Below are 13,326 nucleotides of genomic sequence, written 5' to 3'. Positions count from 1 at the left end.
AGCACAATGGAGCGAAGTTCAGGGGAAGCAGGAGAGGCGCTGACTCAGATATTACTGCCACTTGGCTGGTCCGGGATCGGCTGCTCCATGGGCGAAGACAAAAGTGGTAGTGCGAGTGATCATAAAGGAAAACTTTCATACTCTGACCGAGCCCAGACAAAAAAAAAAGACGCGGCAACAAACAAGAACGTCCCCATCCCAGCGCAACAGCCCGGTACCCAAAGGGAACGGGAAGCGGCATAATAGTGAAAGTCTCCAGTAGCGTCCCTTCTCCCACACACAAAGAAGCCAGTAGCCTGTGCGGCACCCACATCATAAACTCTGCACCTGTACCCTTAACTCCAAGCAGGTAAAGCCGAGCGCAAAGGTTGTAACTAGAGATCCATCCGGCAAGAGCCTGTGACCAGGCACTGACATGCAAGATTCCACGGTAACTGGTGCTAGGCACTGCCACTTACTAGACTGGCAGAAAAACATGCAGAAGACTTTCATCCCATGTGATTCTAATACTCACAAGCTTGCGTAGGCTGCCCTCATCCATACAGGAGAACCTTTCCCCAGACATGACTCAGTAGCGTGGCTCTGCCTTCAGGCTCCCCGAGACACAACCACTACTTGCAATTCCCACTATGGGCTCTCATCTGAGCTCAAACTCTTCATACACTTCAACTTCAAATCACTACGTTTCCGGTACTCGACAAGCATTTACCCTGCCCTCAGCATCTAAAGACCAATCGAAACACAAGAATATACAATTAGCCCGCCTAACAACATCAGGATTGGTCGGATTGAATTCACCACGCCCACGCCACTCGCAAGCCTGTTCGGGATTTGTAGTTTACCTTAGACAAGGGTGTAAAGTGCAGGTAAATAGGAATATTTCAAATTTAAACTGTCGCTGGCAACGGTTTGAGCAGTAAAGCACTTGACTTTTTATATACAGGACATGGATAAACCTTACGCTGTCTAAAACAAGATTACTTGCTGACTGTGCTATATTTTTCTCTGGTTTTGACTCTTCCTGGAAACATAATATAAATACCTCTGTTTTTCCAATGACCGAGTATTTCAGTGATCAGTTGAAGGGTATTGCGCCAGGTATTGTTCATACTACACTGGCCCCCAGTTTTTTTTGTAGCACCATGTGACCACCAAGGTGGAGGTAGGAAACTACATTTGTGTTTAGGTTTGGTTCAGCAAAATTTTTCACCAGGCATGGCAAAAAAAGATGCATAAAAAAGGTGAGTATAAAAAAAAAATTGTTGCACGTCAAAAAAATTTGGCATGTGCATTATTTTTTTGACGCACGTAATTTTTGCGTTTCACAAGTTTTTCACGGCTTCACAATTCTTTTGGCAAAACAATACAGATTTGCTCTTCACTACTGGTGGCCTATAACAGACAGAGCATGTAGCCAAAGCCTAGATTCTGGAACCAGAAGGAAGAAAAAAGTCAGGAATTTGCCAGAACCCAAAGTGTAAACTTAGGTTTTCCCTGTACAGGTATGGGACCTGTTATCCAGAATGCTCGGGACCTGGGGTTTTCCGGATAAGGGATGTTTCCGTAATTTTGATTTCTATTTGATCTTAAAGGGGAAGGAAAGGCTAAGTCACTTGGGGGTGCCAAAGTGTTAGGCACCCCCAAGTGACTTAGATCGCTTACCTTGTACCTTGGGCTGGTGCCCCTGTATGGAGAGAACAGCACCAGCCCAGGGTACCTGTAGGAAGCGCTTCCTCCTTCCTTTTCGCTTGCGCGCGCATGCGCAGTAGAGTGAAAAGCCGAACACAGTTTTACTCTACTGTGCATGCGCCGGCCGACGGATTTCGCCGTCAGAAGAAAAAGGAAGGAGGAAGCGCTTGCTGCTACCCCGGGCTGGTGCTGTTCTCTCCATACAGGGGCACCAGCCCGGGGTAAAAGGTAAGCGATCTAAGTCACTTGGGGGTGCCTAACACTTTGGCACCCCCAAGTGACTTAGCCTTTCCTTCTCCTTTAAGTGTGCCTGTTTGGTGCCTCCTACTGCAGAAGTGGTAGGAGATTGGCAATAATAAAACTGCTGGATGAAAACAAATGAAATGAGTGACCAGCCTAAATTGACAGTATTGTTAAATTCACTTGAAAGGATTTTTTTTACGTGAAGGGAGTAAAGATAGTACACACCTACTAAAGCTGGCCATACGTGATTCAAAAAAATTGTACGAAACCTAGTTCTGATAATTTTAGTACCATGGCGATCAGTCGTTTAGTTGATCGGCCAGGTTGAAAATTTTGGTCAGCTAACAAAAAACCTGTGAATGTATTGTGTATCGTGCAATATCCTTGGGGGACCTACAATGAAAATCACTTTCGTACGATTGGTGTCTGCCAACTATTTCATGTTCAGAACATCCTCCGATTTGTTATTTTTAAGGCTTTATCCTACAATTTCAGTCTGAATGTTAGTTTTAGATTGTTGCCTTTAAACATACATCTGGTATCCGAACATTTGTTGGAAGAAGATTAAAATCTGAACATGTTTGGCCACCTTAAGTTTATGATGCTGATCCTCGATATAGAAGGGAGCAAGCAGAGAGGCAATCATGGGCTCAGTGTATAGAAGCGCAGCATGACAACCCGAACCATCATGAAGTCTGTTAGCTCCACATCTCCGGAAGCAATGATTATACAGAGCATCAAGTGAAGTGCTGCAACCCTTGCCATTAGCGCCTAGTATGCTCACTCCCTGTCTCCCAATGCCTCTGGCCTTTTCCACATCACATAGTATGATTCCTCACTTATAAAAGGCTCTGCTCATTTACCTATGCCAGATTACACTAGAACTTCTATAAAGAGGGAACAGTGTCTTGCTTCCATGCCTTAACTGCTACCATCCTTGCACTGCTTTGTGTGTTATAGTTCAGCAAGAGCCTGTGGGAGTGGGACAAGTCTGTGGAGCTGAGACATATAGTAGTCCCTTACACGTATATCAAAGCACCAGAACAGGGTATTTTTGCCATACAGATATCTATTGTGTGTGTCTGAGTTAGGTTACAGGTCATGTCAACACCTATATCTTAGAGGGTCTAAAATGTCTTTCTAGAGGAGCAATATCCCTATTAAGCTAATACATATTGTTCGCACAGACCTCAACAATAATAGAGTCAATAATAATTTTGTGTATGTCTTCTTAGCAGAGTAAATATCTTAGCATAATAGTGAGCCTTTTCTGCAGAGTTCAGTATCATAATATACAAAGTGGAGAGTACAGAATCCATTTTTGGGGTCCTATAGGGTGGAAGACCCCAAAAGTCTTAATGAGAGCATACAAAGCCCAGATCATAAGATTACAGAAAAACTGACAACTAACGGCAGAGCTTCACTCAGACCCCTAGGAGTTACAGTGTCCAGATCCATTTACTTTCAAGTTGCAGTAATGCCAAGTCTCTGCCCCCCCCCCATGCCTGAAAGATGGTATGTGGTCAATCAGCATGTGTTTAAACTGTGACAATTGGTGTTTTGCCAGTAAGAAATGTTTTGCGATAGGCTGGTCTGCCTTACATGTGACAAGTGCTGACCTGATTGGACAATGATGATTGTTCATCCTTTCATGATAAGTGGTAGAGGCCTTTCCCATGTATGAAAAGCTGCACAGGCACCATGCTATGTACACTACATAACTGCTCGTAAAAGTTAGCCAATGTATGATTCAAAAGTTCCTTTCTGAATGGGGGTGTTGGGGGTAAGTGCCCTGTGACATACCACTACAGGTTAGACAGACAGTGCATTTTTCTGTGTACAATTTAAGCAAGTCAAGTCTTTCTCTGGTTGGGTGGATATTATGTCCCTTTGTATCAAGAGGTCTCCAAGGTTTTTTGCCCATGTGTAGGATTTGTAAACTGTACCTCAGCCTTGGCTTGATCTGAATTGTTGGATATCACTCTTAATTGGAAGTATCTACATGTAGATTTGGGACGGTGAAAATGTTCATATAAAATAGTGTTTCTGTCCATAGGTTTCCTGTATAGTGTAATTTCCAAGTGGTCCCTCATGTCAAGAATATTTACACTTGTCAGACTGTCTTCACTAAAAAAAAATGTACTGACAATGGCAAGTTGTTTAATTTTTCAGCAGTCATGTAAGTCAAACAAATTGCTGATTGGTTGCTACTGGCAACTGCACATGTGCATTTCTGCACCTGTGTTAGTAAGGCAAGTTAGTAGCAGAAATGACATTGAAGGCAACATGAGAGGAACACAACACTGGGCATTTAGATACAAGCAAGACCAGTGGCATTCATATTAAGGGTAATTAGTCTTTGCATCCATGAATATGTATAGTATATACGAAAATGCTAAAAATTGCAGGGTTTTAGTCAATTTTGTGAATTTTTGTGTTTACCCATTTTGATTGCATTAGAAAGTGTTGTTTCAAAAATATATGGTTCTAGGGTACTGGCACACCAGGAGATTAGTCCCCTGTGATAAATCTTCACTAAAGCAGGCAACTAATCTGCGAATGCTTTCCCAATGGCAATAAAGTAAATCCCCAGTGGCAAAACATACGCGGCGATTCGTTTAGAAAATGAAGCACCGCGTTATATTTTCCCACTTTATAGCCAGTGAGAAAACATTTCCTGATATTCTCAGACTCATTTTCATCTGGGATGGTACCTATGGATTGGAGGAAAGCTGATATAATTCCTATATTTAAAAAGGGATTATGATCTCAGCCTGGCAATTATAGGCCAGTAAGTTTGACATCTGTCGTGGGCATGTTCTGGAGAATGGCATTATGAGCAGTAATCAGCATGGCTTGATATAATTCACCAGGCATGGATTCGCAGCAAATTTCCGCATTTTACCATTGGTGGATTTTTTAATGCCTGACTTAGGGGAAGGTATTGTACAAAGCTCTGCAGCCCAATTAATTCCATCCAGGATGTGGCATCCTTGCAGCAGGATCTTGACAAACTGGCAATCTGGGCATCTTAAATGTAATGTCTATAAATGTAAGATCAAGCACCTGGGATGTAAAAATATGCAAGCCACTTATATACCCTTAATGGGACCACACTAGGAAAATCCATAATGGAGAAGGACCTTGGAGTCCTTGTAGATAATAACTGGGCTGTAGCAAGCAATGCCAGGCAGCAGCTGCAAGGACAAACAAGGTTTTGAGCTGTATTAAAAGGGGTATAGATTCGCGGGAGGAGGGGTTTATTCTTCCACTTTACAGAGTGCTGGTAAGGCCCCATCTAGAATATGCCGTGCAGTTTTGGTCTCCAGTTATTGAGTCTCTGTGAAGAAGAAAGATTGGCCAAGTTGGGATTTTTTACACTGGAGAAGAGGCTCTTAAGGGGTAATATGCTAACTATTTTTAAATATATAAGGGGATCATATAAAAATCTCTCTAATGCTTTATTTACCAGTAGGTCCTTCCAGCAGACACAAGGGCATCCATTCCAATTAGAAGAAAGGAGGTTTCATCTGAATATTCAGAAAGGATTTTTTACTGTGAGAGCTGTGAAGTTGTGGGATTCACTCCCTGAACCAGTCGTACTGGCTGATACATTAGACAGCTTCAAGAAGGGGTTGGATGGCTTTTTAGCAAGTGAGGGAATACAGGGTTATGGGAGATAGCTCTTAGTACAAGTTGATCCAGGGACTGGTCCGATTGCCATCTTGGAGTCAGGAAGGAATTTTTTCCCCCTCTCTCGGCAAATAATTAGAGCAGCTCAGAGGTGTTTTTTTGCCTTCCCCCAATCATCTAGCACAGTGCTGTCCAACTGGCGGCCCGCGGGCCGCATGCGGCCCGCGACCCCCCTCTGTGTGGCCCCCCACCTGTCTGGCTGCTTTGATGGCTTACCTTTGAGTAAGCATTAAATAGTATCAGTACTGAGATTAACTGGCTCCCTGCATAGTTCTCACCTCAGAATCAGGCTGTAATCCCTCTGTATTGTTTAAAAATGTAATCCCCTGTGTTTTTCACACCTTTTAATACCTGCATTGTTCACCCCCTGCAGTGTTCACACCTCAGGCTCAGACTGTAATCACTCCCATTGTTCACTTCTTCACACCTCAGACATAGGTACTGTAGGCAGAGTATGGCACATACAGCCAGCATAGGGCAGGTAGAGTATGGCACACACAGGCAGCATAGGTCAGGGAGGGTATGGCACACACAGGAAGGGTAGGGCAGGCAGAGTATGGCACATACAGTCAGGGTAGGGCAGGCAGAGTATGGCACACACAGGCAGCATAGGGAAGGCAGAGTATGGCACGCACAGGCAGGGTAGGACAGGCAGAGTATGGCACACACAGGCAGGGTAGGACAGGCAGAGTATGGCAACACAGGCAGGGTAGGACAGGCAGAGTATGGCACACACAGACAGCAAAGGACAGGCAGAGTGCTGCCTGTGTGTGCCATACTCTGCTTGCCCTATGCTGCTTGTGGGAGGTGAACCTGGCAGGGGTTTGTTGTGGGAGTTTGTTAGCAGTTGGAAATAGCCATTAAATGGTCCCAAAGGTGTGTAATTATGTACTGGGGGTTGCACTGCTATCCACAGGGGAGGAGGAGGCACATGGAATTTAAGGGTATATCTTAATATGACATAATTCTTTCACATATGAATGATGGTTGATATCCCCACAGTAAGGACCAAGCATTTGGGATTTTGCTGTGCTACCACCATTGTGATAAAATAGGTGTGGTTTGAAGTGGGTGTGGTTTCAAAAAGGGGAGTGGTCAAAACTGGCTTCCATTAGCGGCCCTCCACCATGTATGCTAGAGAAATTCCGGCCCTCGGCACCGTAGAAGTTGGACAGCACTGATCTAGCAGTTAGGCAGGTTATATACAGTATAGGCATTAAGGTTGAACTTGATGGACATATGTCTTTTTTCAACCTAACTTACTATGTTACTCTGCATTGATATTTTTGATGTTTGCAGGTTTGTAGCCAACTTTGCAACAACTTGTCACAGATATAGTTCCTATAGATTTATTACCTAAACAGATATCTAATTATACAGTATACCTTGCAAGGACCAAACAACCATATATGGAGTAGCTTCTATCCCGTTGGCCTTGTTTAGCTCAAGAAAAAACAAAAAAACTAACAATAGGCAAATTATGTTAAACACAAGTCATATTCATTGCACCCATGTTAAACAAGGGGATATACTGCCCCTTAAAGGGCCTTTTTAGCATTGCACTATAATGTAATGTTTATAAAAAAAATGTTGTTTTGTCTGCTGTGTGTTTTTGATCTAAACAAGTCAAGAATTTCCATAAAACTATGCATATTTGATATTGATAAACTCATGGTACATGGAGCTTTGGGGGGATTTAGTCATAAGTGGAATATATAGAGGTATGGGATCTGTTATCCAGGAAGCTCCAAACTATGGGAAGGCCAACTCCCAGAAAGACTATTTTAAGCAAACAATTAAATTTTTTAAAATGTATTCCTTTTTTCACTGTAATAATAGAACAGTGCCTTGCACTTGATATAAAATATACTAAATATACTAAAATATAATTAATCCTTATTGAGACCTATTTGGTATATTTAACCTTGAAATTATTTTTTAATAGACTTTTAATAGACTTAAAGAAAGACCCCTTATCCTGAAGACAGATTCCTAAACGGAAATCAGTTGCCATACCTGTTTTTATATACAGTGGTGTGAAAAACTATTTGCCCCCTTCCTGATTTAGTTACATAGTTACATATAGTTACATAGGGTTGAAAAAAGACCATTGTCCATCAAGTTCAACCCATCCGAGTAAACCCAGCACACAACCTATACTAACCAATCTATACACTCACATACATAAACTATATATATACAATCAGTAATACTAACTGTAGATATTAGTATCACAATAGCCTTGGATATTCTACTTGTTCAAAAACTCATCCAGGCCCCTCTTAAAGGCATTAACAGAGTCTGCCCTTACCACATCACTAGGAAGGGCATTCCACAGCCTCACTGCCCTCACCGTGAAAAACCACCTACGCTGCTTCAAATGGAAGCTCTGTTCCTCTAATCTATAGGGGTGACCTCTGGTGCGTTGATTGTTTTTATGGGAAAAAAGAACATCCCCCAACTGCCTATAATCCCCTCTAATGTACTTGTACAGAGTAATCATGTCCCCTCGCAAGCGCCTCTTTTCCAGAGAAAACAACCCCAACCTCGACAGTCTAACCTCATAGCTTAAATCTTCCATCCCCTTTACCAGTTTAGTTGCACGTCTCTGCACTCTCTCCAGCTCATTAATATCCTTCTTAAGGACTGGAGCCCAAAACTGCACTGCATACTCAAGGTGAGGCCTTACCAGGGACCTATAAAGCGGCAAAAATATGTCCTCATCCCTTGAGTCAATGCCCTTTTTTATACAAGACAGCACTTTATTTGCTGTAGTAGCCACAGAATGACACTGCCTGGAATTAGACAACTTATGATCTACAAAAACCCCTAGATCCTTCTCCATTAAGGATGCCCCCAACACACTACCATTCAGTAGATAGTTTGCGTTTATATTATTCCTACCAAAGTGCATAACTTTGCACTTGTCAACATTGAACCTCATTTTCCAGTTTGCTGCCCAGTTTTCCAATTTTGTCAAATCGCTCTGCAAAGCGGCAGCATCCTGCATGGAACTTATAGTTTTGCACAATTTAGTGTCATCAGCAAAAATAGAAACAGTACTCTCTATGCCCACCTCCAGGTCCTTAATAAACAAGTTAAAAAGCAAAGGACCAAGGACTGACCCCTGCGGTACTCCACTAACCACACTGGCCCAATTAGAAAATGTTCCATTTACCACCACTCTTTGTACTCTATCCTTCAGCCAGTTCTCTATCCAATTACAAATATTATGTTCTAGGCCAATATTCCTCAATTTGATCATTAACCTTCTGTGAGGTACTGTATCAAACGCTTTAGCAAAATCTAAGTAGATGACATCAACTGCCATTCCAGCATCAAGGTTCCTGCTCACCTCCTCATAAAAGGCAACTAAATTAGTCTGGCAAGATCTGTTACGCATAAAACCATGCTGGCACAAACTAATAGTATTGTGAACTGCAATGTATTCAACTATCCTATCCCTTATTACCCCTTCCAGAAGCTTTCCTACTACTGATGTCAGACTAACAGGCCTATAGTTTTCAGGCTGAGAACGAGATCCCTTTTTAAATAACGGCACCACATTAGCAATCCGCCAGTCTCTCGGCACCATGCCAAACCTCAACGAATCCTGAAAAATTATGTGAAGAGGCTTGGCAATCACAGCGCTCAGCTCATTTAATACCCTGGGATGAATCCCATCCGGTCCTGGACCTTTGTTTACCTTTACATGTTCAAGTCTCTTTTGAATTTCCTCCTGAGTGACCCATGCGCCAGTAGCTAAATTACTAGCACTGGGTAAATTAAAAGGGAAGCCTTCATTATCTGGCTCCTCAGATGTATAGACAGATGAAAAATAAGAGTTCAAAATTTCAGCTTTTTCCCCGTTCTCATCAACCAACGTACCTCCCCGTGATAATAAAGATCCCACCCCTTCTTGCTTCATTTTTTTACTATTCACATAATTAAAAAATAATTTTGGATTCTTTTTACTCCTAGCTGCAATATCCCTTTCCATCTCTATTTTAGCTTGCCTGATAGCTTTTTTGCATGCTTTATTTGCTTCCTTGTACCTGATGAAAGTTTCCGCTGTCCCAGCTAACTTGAATGCTTTAAAAGCACGTTTTTTATTACCAACCTCGACCTTAACTCTTTTATTCAGCCATAAGGGTTTTGCTTTGCGATGCCTCTCCTTGCTTACAAGGGGAATATACTGTTGTGTATACCTGCAAAGCAATGTTTTAAAGATGTTCCATTTTCCTTCTGTGTCTAACCCCATGAAAAGCCTTTCCCAGTTGACACATTGCAGAGATGCCCTTAAACTGGCAAAGTCTGCACGTCTAAAATTGAGCGTTTTAGTTACTCCCTTAGAGCTGTCTCTGCAGCATTATCTCAAAGGAGACCATGTTGTGATCACTGTTCCCCAAATGCTCACCCACACAAATGTTAGAGATAAGTTCAGTATTATTAGATATTACCAGGTCCAAAATAGACTCATTCCGAGTAGGTTCTTGAACCACCTGAAATAAAAAGTTGTCATTTAGCATATTTACAAACCTGCTAGCTTTTTCTGACTTAGCCACCCCATTACTCCAGTCAATGTCCGGATAATTAAAGTCCCCCATAATAACAACTTGACCCAATTTTGAAGCCTCCTCCATTTGCAAAAGTAGCTGGGCCTCATCCCCCTCATCTATACGGGGTGGTTTATAGCATACACCAATGATCATTTTCTTTGTGACCTTCAGCCCTACTGAAATTTCTACCCAAAGAGATTCAACGTTTTCATTGGTAATGTCTTTATTACATGGCTTTAAATCTGACTTTACATAAAGACAAACCCCTCCACCCTTTTTAATCCCTCTGTCCCTCCTAAAAAGCGTATACCCATTTAAATTCACTGCCCAGTCGCATTTTTCATCCCACCAGGTCTCAGTGATACCAATTAAGTCATAATTTTCAATACATGCAATAGCCTGCAGCTCCCCTATTTTTCCCGACAAGCTACGCGCATTAGCCAGCATGCAGCGGAGATTACTACTTCTTCCTCTACAGCTTACATTAGCTAAAGGACAGTTAGAGCTAAGGTGAAAATTAGTCTGTTTCCCTTGTAACAATGGAAGCTCCTTATCTGATAAACTATATGCCCCCCTCACTCCTCCCCCACAACCCTTTACTGGTCCCACTGCCCCATCTACACTAGCTCTCCCATAAGAATCTAGCTTACCAACCCCCCCCTTGTCTAGTTTAAACACTCCTCCAGCCTCTTAACCATTCTCTCCCCTAGCACAGTAGACCCCCTTCCATTGAGGTGCAATCCGTCAGGGCTGTATAGATTGTACCCCAAAGAAAAGTCAGCCCAGTGCTCTTTTGCATGTTTGTCACACTTAAATGTTTCTGCTCATCAAAAACCGTTAACTATTAGTCAAAGATAACATAACTGAACACAAAATGCAGTTTTTAAATGAAGGTTTACGTTATTAAGTGAGAAAAAAACTCCAAATCTACATGGCCCTGTGTGAAAAAGTGATTGCCCCCCTTGTTAAAAAATAACTTAACTGTGGTTTATCAATTTAAATTTTCAATTTCAATATCAATTTCTGTAGTCACCCCCAGGCCTGATTACTGCCACACCTGTTTCAATCAAGAAATCACTTAAATAGGAGCTACCTGACACAGAGAAGTAGACCAAAAGCACCTCAAAAGCTAGACATCATGCCAAGATCCAAAGAAATTGAGGAACAAATGAGAACAAAAGTAATTGAGATCTATCAGTCTGGTAAAGGTTATAAAGCCATTTCTAAAGCTTTGGGACTCCAGCGAACCACAGTGAGAGCCATTATCCACAAATGGCAAAAACATGGAACAGTGGTGAACCTTCCCAGGAGTGGCCGGCCGACCAAAATTACCCCAAGAGCGCAGAGAAAACTCATCCGAGAGGCCACAAAAGACCCCAGGACAACATCTAAAGAACTGCAGGCCTCACTTGCCTCAATTAAGGTCAGTGTTCACGACGCACCATAAGAAAGAGACTGGGCAAAAACGGCCTGCATGGCAGATTTCCAAGGCGCAAACCACTTTTAAGCAAAAAGAACATTATGGCTCGTCTCAATTTTGCTAAAAAAACATCTCAATGATTGCCAAGACTTTTGGGAAAATACCTTGTGGACCGACGAGACAAAAGTTGAACTTTTTGGAAGGTGCGTGTCCCGTTACATCTGGCGTAAAAGTAACACAGCATTTCAGAAAAAGAACATCATACCAACAGTAAAATATGGTGGTGGTAGTGTGATGGTCTGGGGTTGTTTTGCTGCTTCAGGACCTGGAAGGCTTGCTGTGATAGATGGAACCATGAATTCTACTGTCTACCAAAAAATCCTGAAGGAGAATGTCCGGCCATCTGTTCGTCAACTCAAGCTGAAGCGATCTTGGGTGCTGCAGCAGGACAATGACCCAAAACACACCAGCAAATCCACCTCTGAATGGCTGAAGAAAAACCAAATGAAGACTTTGGAGTGGCCTAGTCAAAGTCCTGACCTGAATCCTATTGAGATGTTGTGGCATGACCTTAAAAAGGCGGTTCATGCTAGAAAACCCTCAAATAAAGCTGAATTACAACAATTCTGCAAAGATGAGTGGGCCAAAATTCCTCCAGAGCGCTGTAAAAGACTCGTTGCAAGTTATCGCAAACGCTTGATTGCAGTTATTGCTGCTAAGGGTGGCCCAACCAGTTATTAGGTTCAGGGGGCAATTACTTTTTCACACAGGGCCATGTAGGTTTGGATTTTTTTCTCCCTAAATAATAAAAACCCTCATTTAAAAACTGCATTTTGTGTTTACTTGTGTTATCTTTGACTAATAGTTAAATGTGTTTGATGATCAGAAACATTTTGTGTGACAAACATGCAAAAGAATAAGAAATCAGGAAGGGGGCAAATAGTTTTTCACACCACTGTATAGTGAATAATGTACCCCCTACTGTAATTTATACAGATATTAAAAATCACAGATTTACATGACCATATAAAAGCACAAGACTGCAGGCCGAGTGCTTTTACACGTAACTCCTCTGTGACTTGTAATATTTCTAGAAATTATAGTAGGGGAAATTAGTCTCCCAAGGGAGCTGAGATTAACCACAAGTGACTACTCTCAGCACCCTGAATGTTTTATTTTACAGATCTTCCACAGTTCCCCTTATCTGAATTTATTGATAACATTATGGAAAATTTTGAACCAGAAGTGTTTTGCAATCTTTTTGTAACCGTCCACTGCTTTGTAAGCATCAGTTAGCTTATTTTTTAGATTTTCACTCAGTTCTGTAGAGAAGCCCATGGTTGTTGAGTGACAATCTGAACGGCACCGCTTTTATTCATGTAAAATGCATTTATTGCACACTTCTTAGGGCATTACAGCAACGTATCAGGCCTTGTGTGGCCTTTTATCAAGCTCAATAAAAGGCCACACAAGGCCTGAAATGTTGCTGTAATGCCCTAAGAAGTGAGCAATAAAGGCATTTTAAAAGAATAAAAGCAGTGCTGTTCAGATTGTTCTGCAGTTGGATATACAAATGTGTCTATGTAAATACAGCCATAAGCACTCACAGAAACGCTGCACTGACTTCTCTTTCAAAAGATACAGGATTTCTTGTCTATTTGTTTTCCTCTGCAAGAGACACACAGCTCTCTCCACTCTCCCGCTCCCCCCTCCCTCAAGAAT

General features: G+C 42.0%; 1 protein-coding gene across 4 annotated transcripts in view; it reads right to left on the bottom strand.

Moving 5' to 3' along the window:
- smtn (smoothelin) overlaps positions 1-692 on the bottom strand; it is an 81,433-nt gene extending 80,741 nt beyond the window's left edge. For 2 of the 4 annotated variants that reach the window (XM_018091390.2, XM_018091387.2), the window contains exon 1: positions 515-692. In XM_018091390.2, the coding sequence (XP_017946879.2) occupies positions 515-565 (51 nt within the window). In that variant the 5' untranslated portion in view covers positions 566-692. 4 annotated transcript variants of the gene reach the window in all.
- Positions 693-13,326: the final 12,634 nt, after the last annotated feature.

The sequence above is a fragment of the Xenopus tropicalis genome, chromosome 1 (assembly GCF_000004195.4).
Source record: "Xenopus tropicalis strain Nigerian chromosome 1, UCB_Xtro_10.0, whole genome shotgun sequence".
NCBI lineage: Eukaryota > Metazoa > Chordata > Amphibia > Anura > Pipidae > Xenopus > Xenopus tropicalis.
The sequence above is the reverse complement of the archived record's forward strand: the minus strand, read 5'-3'. Positions and strand labels throughout refer to the sequence as shown.